The sequence below is a fragment of the Emydura macquarii genome, unplaced genomic scaffold, assembly GCF_026122565.2.
Source record: "Emydura macquarii macquarii isolate MOO-44397 ecotype Brisbane River unplaced genomic scaffold, CSIRO-AGI_Emac_v2 contig_1253, whole genome shotgun sequence".
In the NCBI taxonomy this organism is placed as follows: Eukaryota; Metazoa; Chordata; order Testudines; family Chelidae; genus Emydura; species Emydura macquarii.
In genome coordinates this window covers 99365244-99384027 of record NW_027131390.1, presented here as the reverse complement: position 1 = coordinate 99384027, position 18784 = coordinate 99365244, and the positions used below count along the sequence as shown (strand labels likewise).

The 18784-nt window shown below is 41.0% G+C and overlaps 1 protein-coding gene across 1 annotated transcript; it reads right to left on the bottom strand.

Annotated features, from left to right (window-relative positions):
* Nucleotides 1-7628: 7628 nt before the first annotated feature.
* On the bottom strand, nt 7629-18683 carry DTX3L (deltex E3 ubiquitin ligase 3L). The gene is made up of 5 exons (XM_067549578.1): nt 18433-18683; nt 16805-17028; nt 14195-15742; nt 12684-12901; nt 7629-8728 (listed from the first exon to the last, which is right to left on the bottom strand). Exons 1-5 carry the CDS (start codon nt 18617-18619, stop codon nt 8659-8661), a joined length of 2247 nt encoding a protein of 748 aa, XP_067405679.1. The 5' UTR covers nt 18620-18683; the 3' UTR covers nt 7629-8658.
* Between the last annotated feature and the right edge of the window lie 101 nt (nt 18684-18784).

The following is an 18784-nucleotide window of genomic DNA, read 5'->3' as shown; positions in this document are numbered from 1 at the left end:
CCGTGCCTAGGGTAGACCACCTGAAAATGCCAAGGTCAGGGCAGGCTGCAAAAGGAGAGCAGATTCTTCCAGCACTGGTGGATGACACTGAAGTCACAAACAATGCTTCTGATTCCCCACAAGCTTATCAAGAAGCTAAAACAAAACATACACAACCCCCTTTACTGCATTTTAGCCTCAGGCCCCCAAACAGTCACTAGGTTCAGTAAACAGATAAGTTATTTAAAGCTCTATGCTCTTTACCAAAAAAGTTCTCCTGACCCCAAAGGGTCAGCCACATTACCAAATCTTTATAAGTTTGGATCTTACCCAAAATATCATGCTGCCAGCTAATCCAAACTAAAAGTTTATTATAAAAGCAGAGAAACAAACTATAAGAAAAATGATTAAAACAATCAGATACATACCAATGATTTGAAAGTCCATATGTATCAGATCTTCATTAGAATTGTGGAGTTTGTATAGTCTCTCTGATGTACATCCAATATCCGAATGGGTCTGGTGTCCTTTAATTCACAGCTTCAGTTGTAGATGAGTAGTTGATCCAGAGGTAGGTGAAGACAGACTGAAGAGACAAGACTGACTGAAGACCATATGGAATGGATGTGATGCAGCTGCTTTATATGTCCCTTTTCTGTGCTGTTTGTGGAAATTTACAGAAATAAGATAGAGTTAGGGGTCACGAGTAAGTCCTGGTGACTCATAAGATGGTAGCCCCTTGGCTCTCCTCTTTCCCTGGGTTTATTGTACCTTTGAGTTCCCTTAATGGGCCATTAAGCAGCTTATTGCTTCTGCCATCCTGTCTGGGGTGTCGCCCAGAAAACACAGCACAAATTGAAATGCAGATACATCAAACATATTCATAACTTCCAATACAAATATGACACTTGCACATTAAGCGTATCATCACCCTTAGCAAACTATAACCTTTCTAGTGGTACCTGACATGGCATACCTCATATGAATTATGAAGAGATCAAAAGGGAATATAATATCTAGATGGACCTTTGGTGTAACAACACTTGTTTTTATTTCTCTGAAGTTTAAGTGGTAAATACCTGTGAATGGTTGTAAATGGCCAATTACCTTGTGCTAATGTAACTAGTTACCGGTGTGCACAGGACATAGGAGATGAGAGAGCCACAAGTAATCATCTATTAATTGTTCAAGGAGATACATGCTGTTGAGAAGATCAGTCAGCCTGCATGGATCTATAAAAGACTCTAGTGGACTGATCCTTTTTATCTCAAATCCATCCAAGCTTGTCAGGGAAAGTTTGGATCGCAAGATTGGGATCCCAGCAACTGGCCTGGAATCATCCTGCTAACTCTCATGGGGGAATTTGAACAAACTCTGTGCATGGACTATTTAGTCTTCATTTCTCTGGACTGGATTTCTAACAAAGAAGCTCTAAACAAGGACTGATGACCCCCAAGCTGTTGGGTAATTTCAGAGACTTTGCAATTTAAGAACTTTGCAACTCAGTTATCATCTCTACTTTGAAGCTGACCTAACAGCTTTATTTTCTTCTGTGTATGTATACTGACCTTTTAACTATTACTCTTTCCTTTTTTAATAAATATCAGTTTAGTTCATAAGCATTGGCTTTAAGCGTGTATTTGGGTAAGATCTGAACTATTCATTGACCTGTTTGGTAATGTGTCCGATCCTTTGGGATTGGTAGAACTTCTTTACATATGATGGATAAAGATTTTCAGTAATCCCCATCATATTTGACTTGGCTGTCTGGGTATTAGCCAAAGGGCTGGATAGTTTTAAGGACACTGTCTTTGTCTACTGAATGAGGTCATCAGAAGCTGTTTGTTGCTGGCTTGGTAAAACTTATGGAAGGAAAACCACCACTATTTAGGGCTTTGCCTGCCCCATTCTTTGCAGTTTGCCCTGTTTAAACTACCTTAGCATGGCTCCCTTGGAGCATAAGGGTGAAATCCTGGCTTCATTGAAGTCAATGGCAAACTCCCATTAACTTCAAGAGGACTAACATTTCACTCTAAAAGTTGGCAGCATTCCTCCAAACATCCTTTTCTTCTGTATGCTTAACCCAGCATTTTTTGCCAAGGATCCCCATTTTCTGCCAAGGATTTGACTACATTTCCCAGATCCATTTCATTTTTTAAGACATAAATTGTTTCTTCTACTACTAGTTAGGTTAGTTTATTATTTTAAAAAAATCTTTTTGTAATTAAAATAAGACAAAGTAACCAAAGGTAAGCAGTCTTCAGTTACAAGTTATTTATTTATTGCAACCATTAAACTGTGTATCAAAGTATTGGTAGGTGTTACAATTAGAATATAATGGAAAATAGTCATAAACATAGTATTACACTTAAGTAATCATAGGTATTGATATAAACATGAAAAATACTATGGTTAAAACTAATTTAAATTTAAAACTGAAATAAAAGGAACATATTATGTTACTCCCAATGTGATGGATGGGCTTGCTTTTGTGAACACAATTTTGACACATTCAGTGCAATATTTGAAAATTTCAGCCTAAAATCTTGTTCTGGATCCAGCTTGTGTCTATATTTTGATTTTAATTAAACGAGTGCTGAGAAACCACTTTCATACAAGTAGTGGTGAACAGGATTAAAAATGTAACAGCTCTGACAGTCTCATTTTATGTACACACTGACGGTGGCAAATTTGATTGATCCGGATTGATTGAGCGGAAGTGAAGACCCAATCAATCCAGAAGTTGATCTATTAAAATCCACCTCCAGAAAAAGCATAGCGCTGTGTCGACAGCTACGCTTTTCCCGTCAGCGCAGCGTAGTGAAGATGGCATACAAAACAGAAGTTATTAAATTGACAGGAGTTACGCAAGCTACTCTATGTAGCTTGAGTATCTCCTATCGACTGCCGCCGAATTCTCAGGTAAGTGTAGAGTAGGCCTTAGATATTCTGACTTCTGTGGCAGCCAAAATTAGATCAATGAGTGCTTTTTAAAGTCCATCTTCAAATCTCCATTACATGACAATTCAATACATTCCTCCTGTTCCTCAAACTCAGTCCTTTGATGGATTTGCATCTCCGGCAAAGGGGTCTTGAATCTAATTGTTGGAATCAGTCTTCACAGGAAAGTATTCTTGGGAGTTATCCTTGAGGTTTACAAAAAGCTGAAGAATGTTACTCATTACATTTTTATCAAGAGTTAAATCATTTTCACACAAAAATGAATCTAATAAAGGCAAACAGTCAAAACTGTCATTTGTTATATGATGATACCACAACTAAAGCTATTTATCATGGCTTCTGCTTTGTCTTGCACACCAAACATGATTACTGCTATTCCCTGGAGACCTAAATTCTGTTAATTTAACCAAGAAAATATGTCTGCCAAGTGTGCCAGCAGTGATAGTCAAATTTTATCTTTAAGATGGTTCAAAAGAATAATCCATGCAAAACACCAATATCTGAAGTTTGAAGAAATGGGCTAATACCTTCCCCTGGGCTAACCAAAGGACTTCTGTGTGTATGTAATGGTGAGCGTTCACTGTCCCATGTCAAATAATCTTAAATTTGCACAAAATCATTGTAGACTATGAAATTCAAGCTAGACTAGGTCTAATTATTAAATGAAGCTACCAAATATTACTAATAAGATACATATTGCAAAAGTATGATGGTGGTTGGAAATCCTTTTTTAAAGAAGTGATTGCTTCTTATTGCATCACACATGTGCTGTTTTTCTTCTTTAAGCATTGTCTAATATTTCATCAAGGTAACTGCTTTTCCTGTGATTAATGGCCCCTCTTGACTGACCAGTCTCCCTAATGACATTATCTTCTGTAATTAATTCATCGATACCTCAGTGGCTCCATATCTTTTAAGGATACCTTATGATCCTATTTTCTGATGGGTGGCACCTCAGGACTATTACTCAATTTTCAACTCAGTAAACCCGAACCCCCTTTTGCTAAGAAAGGGTGGAACTTTGTGACAAACAAGTGTTGGATTGTTGACTAAACAAAATCCAGGAGGCTAACACCTTTTGAACTGAGTAAAAACATGTAGGTCTTTCCCCTGTTGTTTTTGTTTCACTTCCTTTATTCTCTCATGTAATTACCAAAGATGCTTTGAAAACACTGAGTATAAAGAGGGAAGCAATCCTTTCCCACCAGCAAGCGTGCTTCAAGACCTAGAAATCATTCCAGACACAGAACAGTCATCTCTCCCAGCTTTCTTCTAGGATTACGGATTCAAGCTCTCAGAGAAGCTGTCAAGAATTGAAACCACCACCTCTTGCCTGAATTGATGAGGAAAATTGGTTTTGCAGCTAATATATAGTGGACTTTTGGCTTGGGGGCTTATTTTTTATAAGTGAAGTAATTAAAGCCTTTCTATCATTATTGAACAAATGTTGTGTCAATTCCTGAATGCACTAATATTAGATCCCAGTTGGTCAGGTGACATTCATAGGACGTGATTGCAAAAAATTAATTATTTTAATCGTATCTTTTAAGACCACTTTTTAATTCGGTTGACATTTTTTTCACCACTAATGCTTCACTATGTATTCATTTTTGATGCTACTTGATGTAGTCAGGTGACAACTACACTCAATTTATCTGTCATTGTTTGAGCTCCATTAATACATAGACCAACACAATGTTCCCACTGAATACTGTTGTCTGTAAAAAAATTATTAAAAATTCAAAAAATATCTTCTGTTGTGCATGTGGGCAAAGGATGACAAATCAAAAAGTCTTCAACCATTAAAAATATACCAAACATGAGCAAGAAGATTAGCCATACCAGCAATGTCTGTCAATGCGTCGGTTTGCAAGGCAACATAAAGACAACTGCAAGCAAGACACCAGCTGTTATTCCATATTATCGCTCATGTCACATATTCTGCTAAATACCATATTGTTTGACAGGGGAATAATTTCTAATTGCTTTCCTTGCTTCTCTTCTAGCATTTGTCATGTCCTTTACTGCTGGAATAATCAGTTCAACAATTGTGTGAGGTATTCCAGCTTTAGTACTTCTGTAGCTAACTTTATATGAAGCTTGAGTGCATTACTGTTGACATGAGTTGTGTTAACAACACACAGTTATCCAGCCTTCAATTTGCTTAATTTTCGTTTGAAAAATTCTGCAGGCTTTTAGATATACAGAGCGTGTTTTGTAGCTAAATGATAACCAAGTCTGACTGGTATTAAACACTCATCAGAAAGCACTAGATAACATAAAACAGACTGCAGCGATTATCTACTCCTGCAGGAATTCTGCACCACTGTGCAATGCAGAATTTGCACAGAATTAATGTTCTGCACAGAATTTAATTTTTTCATGCAGAATTGACAGTGCAGAACTGCTGGCCGCCACTAGGGGCCACTGGACCCTGCAGAGCACTGCTTCCTGGCTCACAAATAGACTCAGAGGACACAGCAGGGGTTCTCAGACTTCTTTTGCTAGGACCCATTTTGAAAATATTTCAAGCTGTGATGACACCCCCCTCCCCCCACAAAAGTGACGACTTCCCCCCTTGCCCACTCCGCCATGCCATCGTTACTGGCATGCATGTGGGGCTGACAGCTCGTGACCCTCCCATAACTGGGGGTCGCGACCCCCAGTTTGAGAACCCCTTGAGAGGGTGAACTTCCTGGCAGCTGCAGTTCCCAGCACACCCTGAAGGAGGCAGTTTACAGGAAACTCCATACAAGCCTGATCTGACCAGCATCAGGCCCTTTCTCCCTCTGGCCCTGGCTGGGGCTGGGCTCTGGGGAGGGAGGAGGTGTGTGTGTCTCGGCCAGGGGGCCCAACACAATCTCCAGCACCCCCCCAATTGTATCCCCCCTCCAGCACCCTCTGCCCTATTTGGGAATCTCTATACCGTATCCTTATGGAGGCAGGGTGAAAAAACGGGAATTAACTAGAAGACCAGAGAGGCAGAGTTTTCCCCCAAGATGTGCCCAGCTGGTACATGTGACACACCCGGACTGAGATGCCCAACAAAAGCTTAACAGTGAAACAGGAGTTGGGTTGTGGTAAGGATTTCTTTAACTCTCTACACCTGGGGGAATCTTTTTTGTTTGTATTGTTACAGACATACTTGCTGACAGGTATTTTCAAATAAATTACCAAAATAATTTAAACTGGCATGATTATATTGTGTTATTCTGACAAAATATGCAGCATTTTAAAATAGTGTGTGCAGAATTTAATTTTTTGGCACAGAATTCCCCCAGGAGCAAGTGATTTTATATCTTCACATATGACACATGTAAAGCCAGCTTTAATGTAAAGTTCATCATACTTTGTTCTTCTTTGTGCTTTTCTTGTTTGTCACCTTCCATATTTTTACATTGCACCCCCGTGAGTGATGGATGGTGCTTCCCTATCACAACTATACTTGTATTATCACTTATGTCCTACTTGATTTCATTTTCTTTTTCTAGAATAGATATATTTTTCTTCATAGCATTTCCACTTTTTAAGCACTGATCCATTTTGTCACATCACCCTTATTTTCACTTTAACTAAAATTAATTTGTGTAGTCCTGAATGGGCAAATACCAGTACTACCGGAACCACCCTGCCAGCAGAGACACATTTTTAAAGCATAAGGGAGTACTGTTTAGTCTTCTATCTGGAGACCTATGCAGGATGAGGGCCCATAGTGCTTACTGCTGTGAGTAGTCCACTGTTTTCAGTGAAACTACTCGTGATACTAAATCTTGGCTGGTTTGGGCCCTTTGTAAAATGAGCAAAAAAGTACATCACCTCTACTATTGTTAAATGTTGTTTCATACATTGAATCACAGCCACTTATATGTTGCACAGAGAATGTCAGTGAGACCTATATGTAGGCCACAATGCCCTCCTGTGTATGGCCAGCATGGGGCTGTGTGTGGGGGTGTAACAAGACAGGGCTGGGCTTCTCCCCTTCTCTCCCAGGGGACCCACTGCCACACCAGAGTCTCTTTTAGCGTTTTATTTTCCAGACTTAAGCTAAAACAACAAAAACAGTTTATCAGCTCACCTGAGAACTCCCAGGGAATTTCCCCCCGTTACTTTTCAGGATCTCATTGCTTCCCCTCCCAGAGGGATCTAGCAGTCCTACCACTCCTGCTTTCTTGCTCTGACTCATTGGGTCTCCAAGCCTAATCTGGGTCAGTTAATGTGGCACAGGTGCACTGGTCCTGCTCCTTCTTAAAAGGTCAGCATCACCCTTGAAGAGGCTGAAAATTCAGTATGAAAATAGGCAAGTTTGCCAATGCATTTGATACATTTACAATGACATCTAGATTGCAGAATCTGAACTTTCTGCACCCATCCTTTGGGCTTTTTGGCAGGGGTGGACAGTTATGTCAAAATCTCATTTTATTGTAACCCTCACCCATTCCTTCCATCCTTTGTATGTTGTCGTAACTTACTATGTTCATCAAAAGGAGGACCTGATCCTGCAGCTCATATGTGAATAGCTCCATTGCATCCTGGGAGCAGAAACTCTATCTTCCTATTTTTCTGGATAGCACAATGCACACCTATGGCACTGTAAAAATGGTAAAATATCTTTTTTTTTTTTTTTTTAATATATTATCTGCATGTGCAGTAGAAGAGTACATGGAATTGCAGAGATAACACAAGACAACTGAAGCAGACCACATATTTATTTGTGAAAAATACTTAGCTAACAACAATTGCCAACTGCACTAAATCAGAGCCATGTGTTTTATAAGTGTAAATTTAAGAAACAAATTATTTTGTTAGTGTAAAATATCAACTGTAAAGTAAAATGTCTACAAGAATTAAATTTATAACCCCCCAAGAGTACTTCACCCACATACTGGAAGATACATTGTGATTACAAGCAAAACAGAATAAAAAGCTAAAAGCAATTTAAAATCCAATGCCTACAGGCTTGTTGTACATGTAATCAAAGACTCAGAACCAGGGTCTAATTTTCAGAAGTGCCAGGCACTCTCAGTTCCCACTGATTTCAATCGGAGTTTTGGGCGCTGAACAATTTCTGAAAACAATAGAGCAAACTCTTGTAGATCTGAAAACTACTTCACACATCAGCACTTTCCATGCTAAGTATGCGTCTTTACCTTCATTAACATAAAAACATGGCAGATCATATATGTTTCAAAACTCCAAAAAACTATATGCAGTTTCCACCCGGGAAGGAAGGGAAGGAAATAAAGCAAGGAAAAACCCACATGCAACAGATGCTAGTCATCTGCTTAATGTTCTATTGGAAGACCCTCTGATACCACAGTGATGGGTACACTATAAAGACTTGAACAGAATATATTCTGATAAAAGATATTCTTTTGCTTTTTTATACTGATAACACTGAGGTTGCAGAGAGAGGGCATGAGTCTGCTAGCCATTCACTCATACAAGTAATCCTTATTTACATGTGTAATCTTGTAAGAACTACTCAGGTAAATGGGATCAGGTTCATATTTGGGGATCAAAACACATCATTGCCCTTAGATAATTCCTATGCTTGCAACTGTAAAAGAAAAGTGAACATTTATAAATACAGCAATATTGTTCCTTTCTTAGAAAAAGTCCTCTACCTTTATATATGCATCTGTAATCAACTGATGTGGTGAAGTAAATGCTATATTTTATGGCGAATACAGCTTAAGAGCAGTTGGCTGATACATGTCTTTATTCAATTCCTTTTGCTCTCAGTTCTTCTCGAACACGTTTCAGATAATTAGGATCAGGGTAACCAAACCTGCGGAAAGAGAAAATTGTTTGGGCCATTTACATAATGAAATAACATATCCCAATTCTACAGCACCTTCCATCCAAATCTCTTAAAGCACTTTTACAAACCTTAGCCTTGCAACGAACAGGCTCTAATTTACAGATGAGAAAAAGTGAGCACAGAAAAGTTAAAGCTAACATTTTCAAAAGCAGCCATTCATTTTGGGGCCCAAACTGACACCCTGAGTTTGATTTTCAGACCCAAACTGACACCTTGAACTTGATTTTCAGACCTGCTGTGCACTTACAATTCCACTTGGAATCTATGGGAACTGTGGATACTCAGAAACTCTGAAAATAAGGTCCTAATTGTCTCAAAATAGGCATAGTACCCAGGCAGATAAAGGGGTAGCATGAGATGAGGCTGCAAAAGTGGTGTCTTTCCTCTCTTCTGATCTTAGGCCATCCAGGAACCAGTGTGACTCCTGGTACAAATTAGAGCAATCTTAGTATGCTCTAAGTTATGTAGTGGGGCTGTTATGCAAACTGGTGGGGACATGCCCCATCTCCCTTAAAAATATTTTTTATGGATATTTCAGATAGTTTACAATAAAACATTTCAATTACAAGGTTTTGACATATATAAATACATACCTTATTACAAAACTACCAATATTTGACAGCATGATGTATACTAACAGTCCAGTTATATCATTCCTTTGACCCTTTTTTCAAATTATTTAAAACAGAACCATAACTTGATGTGTGTATTAAACCACTCATATTAAACTTTTTTAAACCTTTATTGGGAAGCTGAATGTTTAGTGGGGAGGGGAGACGGAACTCAGGTGATAGAAAGTAAGGGTTATTAAATGGTGGGACCTCCGCCCTGTAATACAGGGGACTATGGTTGTCCCTGCCTCAGTTCCCCTCAGTTGGGTCAGGGATGGAACCTATCTATGTCAGTCTTCATCTGTAACTCCAGACCTCTGGCTGGGTTACTTAAGTCTCTCCCCTTTCAGGACTGAAAGGAATCCCCACCCTTTGGTCTTCCTCTCAGAGCCTCTCCTAACCCCCTTTTCAGGTTTCTTCCCTTCTTTCTTTAACAGGGCAGAAGGAAAGTAAGTTAGAGTAGGAACACAAAGGAAAAGTCCAATATTCCTGTTATTGTTGCCACTACTGATCAGTCTTGGCATTCCCTATCCCTATCAGTGTAACAGAGGACTCAGTCCTACTCTCTCCTGTGGCACCCAGCCCATGAACCCCGGGTGATACAGTCAGAGACTTGTTTTGTTTAAATCTTCTGCTGCTTCCCTGGGTTGCTTCCTACCTCAGGATCTTGCAGGCACCTCCTGCCTGGTAATATTCTCTGATCCATTCTGGCAGCAAATGGTTTCTCTGGGTAGCTTCCTCTGATCTTATCCTATGGAACTCCTTCACAGTGGTTCTCTGTTTCTCTGAGCTGCAGCTTTTTATCCTGCCCATAGGCTGAAGCTGGGGATGCGACTGCTCCCTTTAACTCCCTTCAGTGTCCATACCCTTGTAGGTTCTATACAGCCCCTCATAAGGGGGATGTAATTCAGTTACTGTCCTCTACGTATACCCTTCCTATCTATTGTTCCTCTGAGGACAATATCATTGTGTCTGTACCAAAGCATCTCCACTATTTCGGTATTTCTGTTGTACTGTTTTCCTGTGCCAGGGGTACACTATAACTTTCATCCATTTTTTTTTTAGTTCCTCTGGCATTGCTCTCACATTGACATGCCCCTTCTGCCTTAGACTGCAGAGGGCAGTGGTGTGCCGCCAATTGGCCTGATTCTACAGCACCTAGGGACTCCTCAATGCATGGGGAATATTCCCTTGCGCCAGTATGGCTGCTTTATGGCCTGTGACAGCAAACTGGTGCAAAAGGGCCATACTGGGAGTCTCCTTTTAGTCTGATCCCTGATCACATGAACATCTTTTCTCCTCTATAGTTTATACAGTAATATAGTTTACCATTTTCTCATGACAGTGCAGAGAAGGTTATTAATATTGTGCTAATCATTTTAACACTGTGGGTTACACAAATACTTGCACTAAACCCAGCATATAGTACATACAATTTCTGAGCTCCAGTAACATTTTTTCTGGTTATAATTTATGTTATGCTTTGTAATTTTATTTAAAATTGCCTGAATTGCTCATTTTGTAGTGAAAGATGTTTTTTTCTGTGAAAAAAATTACTTCCATAGGTTGCCATTTTATACTTCAGAATACTTCAATGAAAAACTAAAAACAGGAAGACTGGATCAAGTACAAGGGACTCATAAAAAGATAAAAGAGCTTTTCATTGATATGTCACTGGTATGGCTATGGCTCAGGTCTATAGGGGCTATGCATCATTACCATCTAAAATGCATTAGCAGTGTCAGTCTGCCTGTAGCAGACAAGCATTCATGCCACCAAAACTGTCCATGTCAAACTCAGAAAAGAGGCCAAGGACATGAAGACTGAAGATGATCAGGAGATAGTAACTTTTCATCAGAGATGGGATATATTTCAGGACTGATGTGGAGATGTTTGCACTCCCCATCTGTGTGGTACCCTTTTATGGATAAAAACAGTCTTCAGTCTTCAAAGCTCTGTCCACACTAGAGAAATGAATCACTGCAACTTGCAACAGAGTGACTGCTCTGGTACGAACTGCAACCAAACACAGCTATCCTGTTTTGAGTGCTCTGCATCCACAAGCAGCGCAAGAGGTGCAGGATATAGGGATTGTTGCACCTACCCCACAGTTCCTGGCACAGCTTCCTAGAGCAGGTACACTAATGACTATGATCTACAGCGTATATGATCACCTGTTCACATTTTGGGTTTGTTCCTATGGATGCTTCTAATGGTTCTGGCCTGTCCAAAGATCTACACGTGCACTATGAAGGGAAGAGGCCTATGCCCTGTGACTCCCTCAGCGTTGCAGCTACAATGGTGGAGCCTCTCCCAAGGCACTGCGAGACTGACTATGGGCTTGGAGATCCAGGACCATATTGCAATGATCATCTAGGAGGTGAGGAACGTGGGTTCATTTACTTATTCAATTATTTTGTAATTTGACTCTTTTATTTGGCTGATTATTCTGTTCCGGGTTTTTAGATTTTTTTTTGTGCCCTCCGTTTTGCAGGTTGGGGCCTTATGAGACAAACAAGTCATTTAAAAACTAATTTTGTACCAAGTATGCATGTTTTTACAGAATATTAATAGGTTGTTTTTCATTCTGTATTTGAGACGTGCTGCAGGGGAATTGGGGTGTTGGTTCTTGAGGGATGATGGGTAAAGCTGAGACCAATGGAGTACCACCACATCTGCTCTCAGATCTGCTTGTTCTGAAGAATGGAGAGTACTTTCCAGCGAGCAGAGATCAATTGAATAGCTACTTGGGTGCCTTTTGGCATATATGCTGCTAGTAAGTGAGTGGCTTGACAGAGCCAGTGCCATTAACTGTCAGTGTCATGAAGAGTACAATGTAGAATTGTATTTGGAGGAATAACTGCATTCTTATAGCTACAATGCTTGCCTTCCCTGACCATACCAGCTCTGCAACAATTGAATGACTGATTGGAGTATGCAGTGGCGCTTATCCTTGCCTGAAGTAGGTGCAATCGCAATGGTATTCTTAATGCCTGTACACTGCTGCAGGAAGTTTTGTGCATGAACACAAGGGGCCTGTTTCTCCACTGCCTTGCACCTTGTGTAGTTATTTATGCCTGTGTTAACTGAGTGCAAAATGTATTAAATTCTTACAGCATTTTGCACCCACTCTGCACAGGCGTAAATGACAACACAAGGTACCAAGCAGTGGAGAGTCTGACCCAAGATGTTTTAAAAGAGTGCCAGTAGCTTGCAATGGTCCTAAAAATGCCAAAATGCTTTAGTACAGAGAAGACTAAGGCCTGTCATTAGTACCTTTGACAAGCACTAAAATCACTTAAAATACTCACATTTCAGGTCCCCCGTGCATGCTTGTTTTATGGTGAATATCATTCCAGGTGATAACATCATTTGCACCAGAAGTACGTGACTGTCCCACCGTGAAGATCAATTTTTGGCTAAAGGCCCTTTTAAGTAGCTGCAAAATTTCTTTTCCTTCCTTGTTGTCAGGTAAGTATGCTGTTCGACTCGTTCCGTAATATGGTCTGCCTGGGTTTGGATGGTTTTCCTGTTTTGTAAAGAATACAATGAAAATGGACGGTATACCCAAGGCCCTTCATTTTTAAAAAAGAATTTCTTGGGACTTTATCAGTGTTTATTCCAGACTTAAAAAAATCTGTGGGCCTGTCACTGCAGTTGAACAGTCTCAGCTGACAGGATCTAACACCCTGCCCATCTCTGAAAAATTCCCAGGTCCCAAAAAATCCAGTTTGTGTGAAAAAAAAAAAAAAAATCAGTAAAACCTGAATACTGGCTTTTTCAGAACCCGGAATTTTTCAGAGAAAATCAGTAAATACTAAAACCAAAGGGCCTTATGAATACCATAGATACAGTAAAAATGTGTGTGAAAGTAATCTGACACCTCAGCTTCTGCAATGCTATTTATTCCCATCTCCCCAAATCCATTCCCCAACTCCTTCAATCTGTTCAAAAATCACATAGCATGGTTAATTTTGACTCTGCCTTTCTATTTACACATCTTCTCTTTCACCTCTTCATTGGCTTCCTGGGTAATTGAGGTATCACTGAAATTCACCCTCACTTTCAATAGTCTCACTAGAACAGTTCCTTGCTAGGGCATCTCATCTCTCTTTTTCTCCTTGCTCATCCCTTCGTTCAGTTTCTCATATTTTCTTGTCACAATTAATTCATCCACTGTTATTTCTAAATATCATGTTCTTGCTCTCCGGAACTCTCTCTCCCTCTCCCTTTGCTTTTCTCATTGATGTCCTTGCAAGTATTATTTAATCTGCAGTAGTACCTAAGTGCCCTGATCAAGGCCCTATTGTGCTAGGTGCTATACAAACATATAACATAAACCAAAGCCCTTGCAATCATTTCCTCTCCCCTACCCCCAATGCACTACACACTTCTGTAGCCAAGTGCTGGGCCTGATTCCCCTCTTACAGTTCTATACCAGCATTCCAGATTTACACCTAAGTGAAAGGAGAATCAGCTCATTGTGTATAACAGTGAGGGCTATCATGTGTTTTTATCTTTCATTTGTATTTGATATTTTTATGTTTCCCTTGTAGTGTAACCCAGCAATGGGTGTTAGTACTACATATTAATGGCACTCCATAAAGAAATATAATATAATGTGATGTGATATGAGAATCTATTAGGAAAACTGAGATTTGTAACGTATATTCAGAATACCAGAAACTAACAAAAAGATTGGAATAAGTATCTGCTGGATTAAAAAAAATCTCTAGGATATAAAAATGGAAAAATATTGGATTCTATATTTGAGTTCTATTTTGTTAACAAACAGCTTTCACACACTTTCAAATATACTTACAGTTTGAACCCCACCATGCATAAGATAGTCAATCTTAATAGTCCCACATTTAGGATAGCCAGGTATTGGATAAGGCATTGTTGACCAAGTCATTTTTCCCTCTGGTTGATTTCCTTGTATGAGACCATAGAACGTATTGCAGACAGGACAGGCACGCTTATACTTCATTGCCTCTTGGATGCATGCTTTGCAAAATTCATGTTTGCACTTTTGCAGTACTTCTTTTTGATGGATTTTATCCATGCAAATGGCACACTCATCTTTGGCTTCCTCTCCTCCTACTACCTTTGGTCTAGGTTGTTCTTTGGGAGGTACCCTATTCATTTTTCTGTCATCATCTGCATCCAGGGAAGTGCCTGTAGCACCTTTATAGCTGATATCATATGTGAGAGCTGTCCCTTCTTTAATCTTCATAGGGTCTTCAATGTTAAGAAAGCTCCTGATGTGCTTTTCAGCAACATACAGATGATCTGGTAAACCTTTTAAATTGAGTTTCTCCTCCTTTTTCTTAAGTATTATACGTGGGTTTTCCAATTGTAGTTTATCGAAGTGTTTATTCAGCTGTTTTTTCTGATCACCTGAAAGTTTCAAGCAGAGGTTTTTTTCAGTTATCATTGCTGAGGCCTTCTGAAATGCACTAATGAAGTTTTCGTAAGCATGTGCAGACAAATCTGAATCTTTGTCCTTAGGTTTAAATATGATGTATGCTTTCTGGCTCTGTGGATAACCCTGGATTTCCACTGTAGTATCAAACTTTTGATTTATCACTTCAGTTTCTTTACTTAATATAGTTTCCAAGAGTTTAAGCCTAACAGAATCAACTTCAATTCCATTCCTATATGTGTAAGCTTCAGATGTTATTTTCACAAATTTTTCAAGTTGGCTGTTCCCATTTTTTTCTTCTAGAAATTTTTTTGCAGCCAAAATCTCATTTGCTGGACCACGCAGTATTAATATATTTCCTTCATTTTTGGCAAGAAGGCTCCTAAACATGGTATTTAATTTCTGTAATGTTTCATTTAACTGGTAACTGTTTGTCAAAGAAACTTTTTCTTGTTTTAAATCTGCTACTGCTTTCTGAAAATCAGTGATAAAAGACTGTTGAGCTCTCGCTACTAATCCAGAACTCCCAAGAGATCTGAAGCATACTGAAGTGAGTCCATTGCCATGCTCTTTGCTTTTTATATTTACGTTGAAACGTTGCTGTAATTCCTTAATTTGTCCTTCATAGACATGGTTAAAGTATTCATAGAGAGCTGATGCAATTTCAATATTGTTCACTTTATCCACACCATTCTCATTCACATCTTCCAAATCATTCTTTCTTTCAGAGTGTGAAAAATCAGTGTGTAGGTAATTCTTGGTAAGGAGTTCATCGAAATAGTGATACACTTTTTCAATATCTACATAGTCTCCTGTCACTTTCTCGATGCCGTTGTCACTAGAATTTTTTTCTATTTTTAAGTTTGGGCACAGAATGATCACTTCTTGTCTTTGCTGTTTAGTGAACAGGTCAGTATTCAAAGTTGCAGACACATGGAGAAAAATCTGAAAATGAAAGAACAAGCAGAGATCATTAGCAGCTTTCCTAAAACTCTCAGCTTGTTCTTTCAAATATTTAATTAAAAGATCTTTTTACATTATTTCTCAGCTTGCCAAGATTATTTTGTTCTTACTGTATGTAAACACTCTTGTATATAATCCTATCTCAATGCATGTATACAGCTATAATGTCAATAGTATCCTTTGTACACGTGTTTCAGAACCAATCCTGCTCCCAATAAAATCTGTGGGAAAACTCCCATCTTCTAATGTGAGCTGCAGTGGGGCAATGTAGAGGCCATTCACAGTCCTCTCTTGAATTGAGATCCAGTTCACATTAGCACGACATATAAAGCAACTCATGATCTACTTTGCTGGTATTATTCTTTATCCCACAGGAACTAAGGATCATCAGAAACCTCATGACCTGCCTTCCCTATCAAAAACACAGAGCAGTACCTACATTCAAAAACAAGCAAACAACCCAAAACCAAAACCCCACCACAACAAAGCACTACATTAGATATACAATTATGCTCCGGAAAGGATTAGAGAATGAACCACATGTCATATATGTTAGTGATATTGGTTAATGTAGTACTGGAATGTGCTCAGATTTTACAATGACATGGGCAGTATAAGAATCTATATGAAATAGAATATCTGATTGTATTTATTAGTTCCTTTGAAAGGCTTCTAAATGTGTCTCAGTAGCAACCCAGGCATACAAACTGGTTCTGAAAAAAATATAAATGTCCCTGGATTTCAGGGGACTTGCACATGCCACAGACATAATTATTACTGCAAATCTATACCATTGCATTACAAGTCACCATGCCATACTGTGTGTCCATTTGTTAATTAGGGGAATGGACATGGACATGTCTCAGTGTTTGCTGATCATGAAGTTTATAAATATAATGCATAGTAACTATTTCCATCTCTTCTATTCTGACTAGAAGGTGTAATGAGTTCTTTGTCTCCAATAAGCATATGGAAGCAGAGCTGTACATGTGTAAGTCCTTGAGAGCCTGATGAATTATTGTTTTCTACTTTATATAAACATACCTTTGCAGTAAATGCTCTAGATGAATTGTCATCATGTTTCTCACCACAATGTTCCTTATCAGATTTCTTCTGAAGTTGTGGAAAGCCTGACAGGCCTGATGATTGTGTTGTAGGCTGGCTTTCTCCAGGATTCTCTACCTCTGAATCTTCCTGGATAAATATCTTCAAACTTTTGCCATCAATTTCTACGTCATGGACTAAACGTGATTTCACATAGTTCTTAGCTATAGTGATGTGGAAATAAATTGGGGGAGGAGGAAATAAATCAGGAACTTCTGTTTATTCTGGTGTACCAATGAACACTAAACAGTCGCATTTCTCCACAGCTTTGCCCCTTGTGTAGTCATTTGCACATGTGCAAAGTGAGTGTAAAAGTCTAACATTCTGATCTGGTACAGTTTTATACCCACTTTGCACATATGAATGATTACACAAGGAGGAAGGAAGTGGAAAAACAACGTCCAGGAATCCACACATATATACTGTGAATTTTAAGGTTTGAAACTAGATGGGTTTAAGCCACTTATGTATTGTCCCAATGCTGGGGCCCTTAGGTGATGGCCCAGTCCATAGCATAACTTAGAGCAGCCTTAAAGCTGCTCTAATAATAAATAATAATAATAATATCACTGCCACTGAGCTGTTATATAGTATTTTTCATCCGTGCATCTCAAAAAGACCTATGCTGCTTGTCAATGGCTTCCATGGTCCCCATACACATTCCCTTCTCCTTGACCATGCCCCTACACCAAGGACCAAGATGTGGATGACAAACTCCCAAAGTTTGCTCTACAGGGAGTAGCACAGCTGGCATGTGGCATTACTAGCACATCACTGACACAGAGGGGTTCACAGCTGGTGTGCTGCCTGGGGACACAGTGGGTATACCACCTCCCCATCCACATGCCCTGCCACTGCTGGCCCATCAACACGCGGCTGAACCTCATCGCTGATCTGCCATCACCCTGCTGAGCAGCAGCTTGCAAAACGCTGACGCATTTCAAGTGGCACGCTCTGCCGCCACGTTGAGGGGCACAGCTGACATGCGGGCCGGTGGCAGGCTGTTAAGTGGTGCTGCTGGCACGCTGCTGGCAGGCCATCACATGGCACAGCTGGCACATCTCGTCCCTGTGGCACAGCTGCTGGCAAACTGTTGAATGGCACGGCTGGCACTCGGTACCCCCCCGGGGGCACAAACAGCACATCCGGCACACCTACGGCTAGCACTCCCAGCGACCTCCTCGCCCGGGCACACACACCGCCACCCCCGGGGCCTGGCTGGCATTCCCCGTGCCTCCCTTACCTCTGGGGCACACCTGGCACCCCCGGAGCACAGCTAGCACATCCGGCGCATCCCAACCCCAGGACACGGCTGACACGCACTGATATGCTGGCACCCCCCCACTCCAGGGCACACACACCTGGCACCCCCTAGCATCCCCAGGGCACAATGCTGGCACTCCTTGGCACAAGGCTGGCACCCCCTAGCACCCCCAGGGTACACAGCTGGCACCCCTGGGCATAAGGCTGGCACCCCCCAGCATCCCCAGGGCACCCGGCTGGCACCCTGCCCTCCCTTCAGCGAGGCGCAGAGGGCACCAGCCAGCCAGTCCCCCCCCGGCCCTCACCTTCCTCCGAGAGGAAGCGCACCCTGTAGCTGCCCGGCTCGGGGCCCGGCTCCACCTCGCACTCGCCTCCCCCGGAGCGCTTCGCGGACTGGAAGTAGCGCTGCAGCTGCAGCTTGAGCTTGTCGCCGTGCCGGGAGGCGGGCGAGACCCGCACCAGGAGCAGGCCCGGGTCCCGGAGGGCGGCCATGGCGGGCGGAGGCCTGGAGCTGGGGCGGCGGCGGCGGCAACAAACTTTCGCTTTCGATTCCCAGCTCCCGTCCCGCTCCTCCCCCCCGCACCTCGCGCCGGGAGCGTCGGTTACGACCCACAGGAACTCCCCGCCCGGCCCCGCCACTCGCCCCGCGTCCCAGAT

Excerpts from the sequence above, each read along its gene's own strand:
- DTX3L (XM_067549578.1), bottom strand. The coding sequence starts at position 18,619 with ATGGCCGCCCTCCGGGACCCGGGCCTGCTCCTGGTGCGGGTCTCGCCC. Across the intron at positions 15,743-16,804 it reads CTAGAGCATTTACTGCAAAG|ATTTTTCTCCATGTGTCTGC; the intron begins GTATGTTTATAT and ends TTTCATTTTCAG. Across the intron at positions 8,729-12,683 it reads ATGCACGGGGGACCTGAAAT|GTTTGGTTACCCTGATCCTA; the intron begins GTGAGTATTTTA and ends CTCTTTCCGCAG.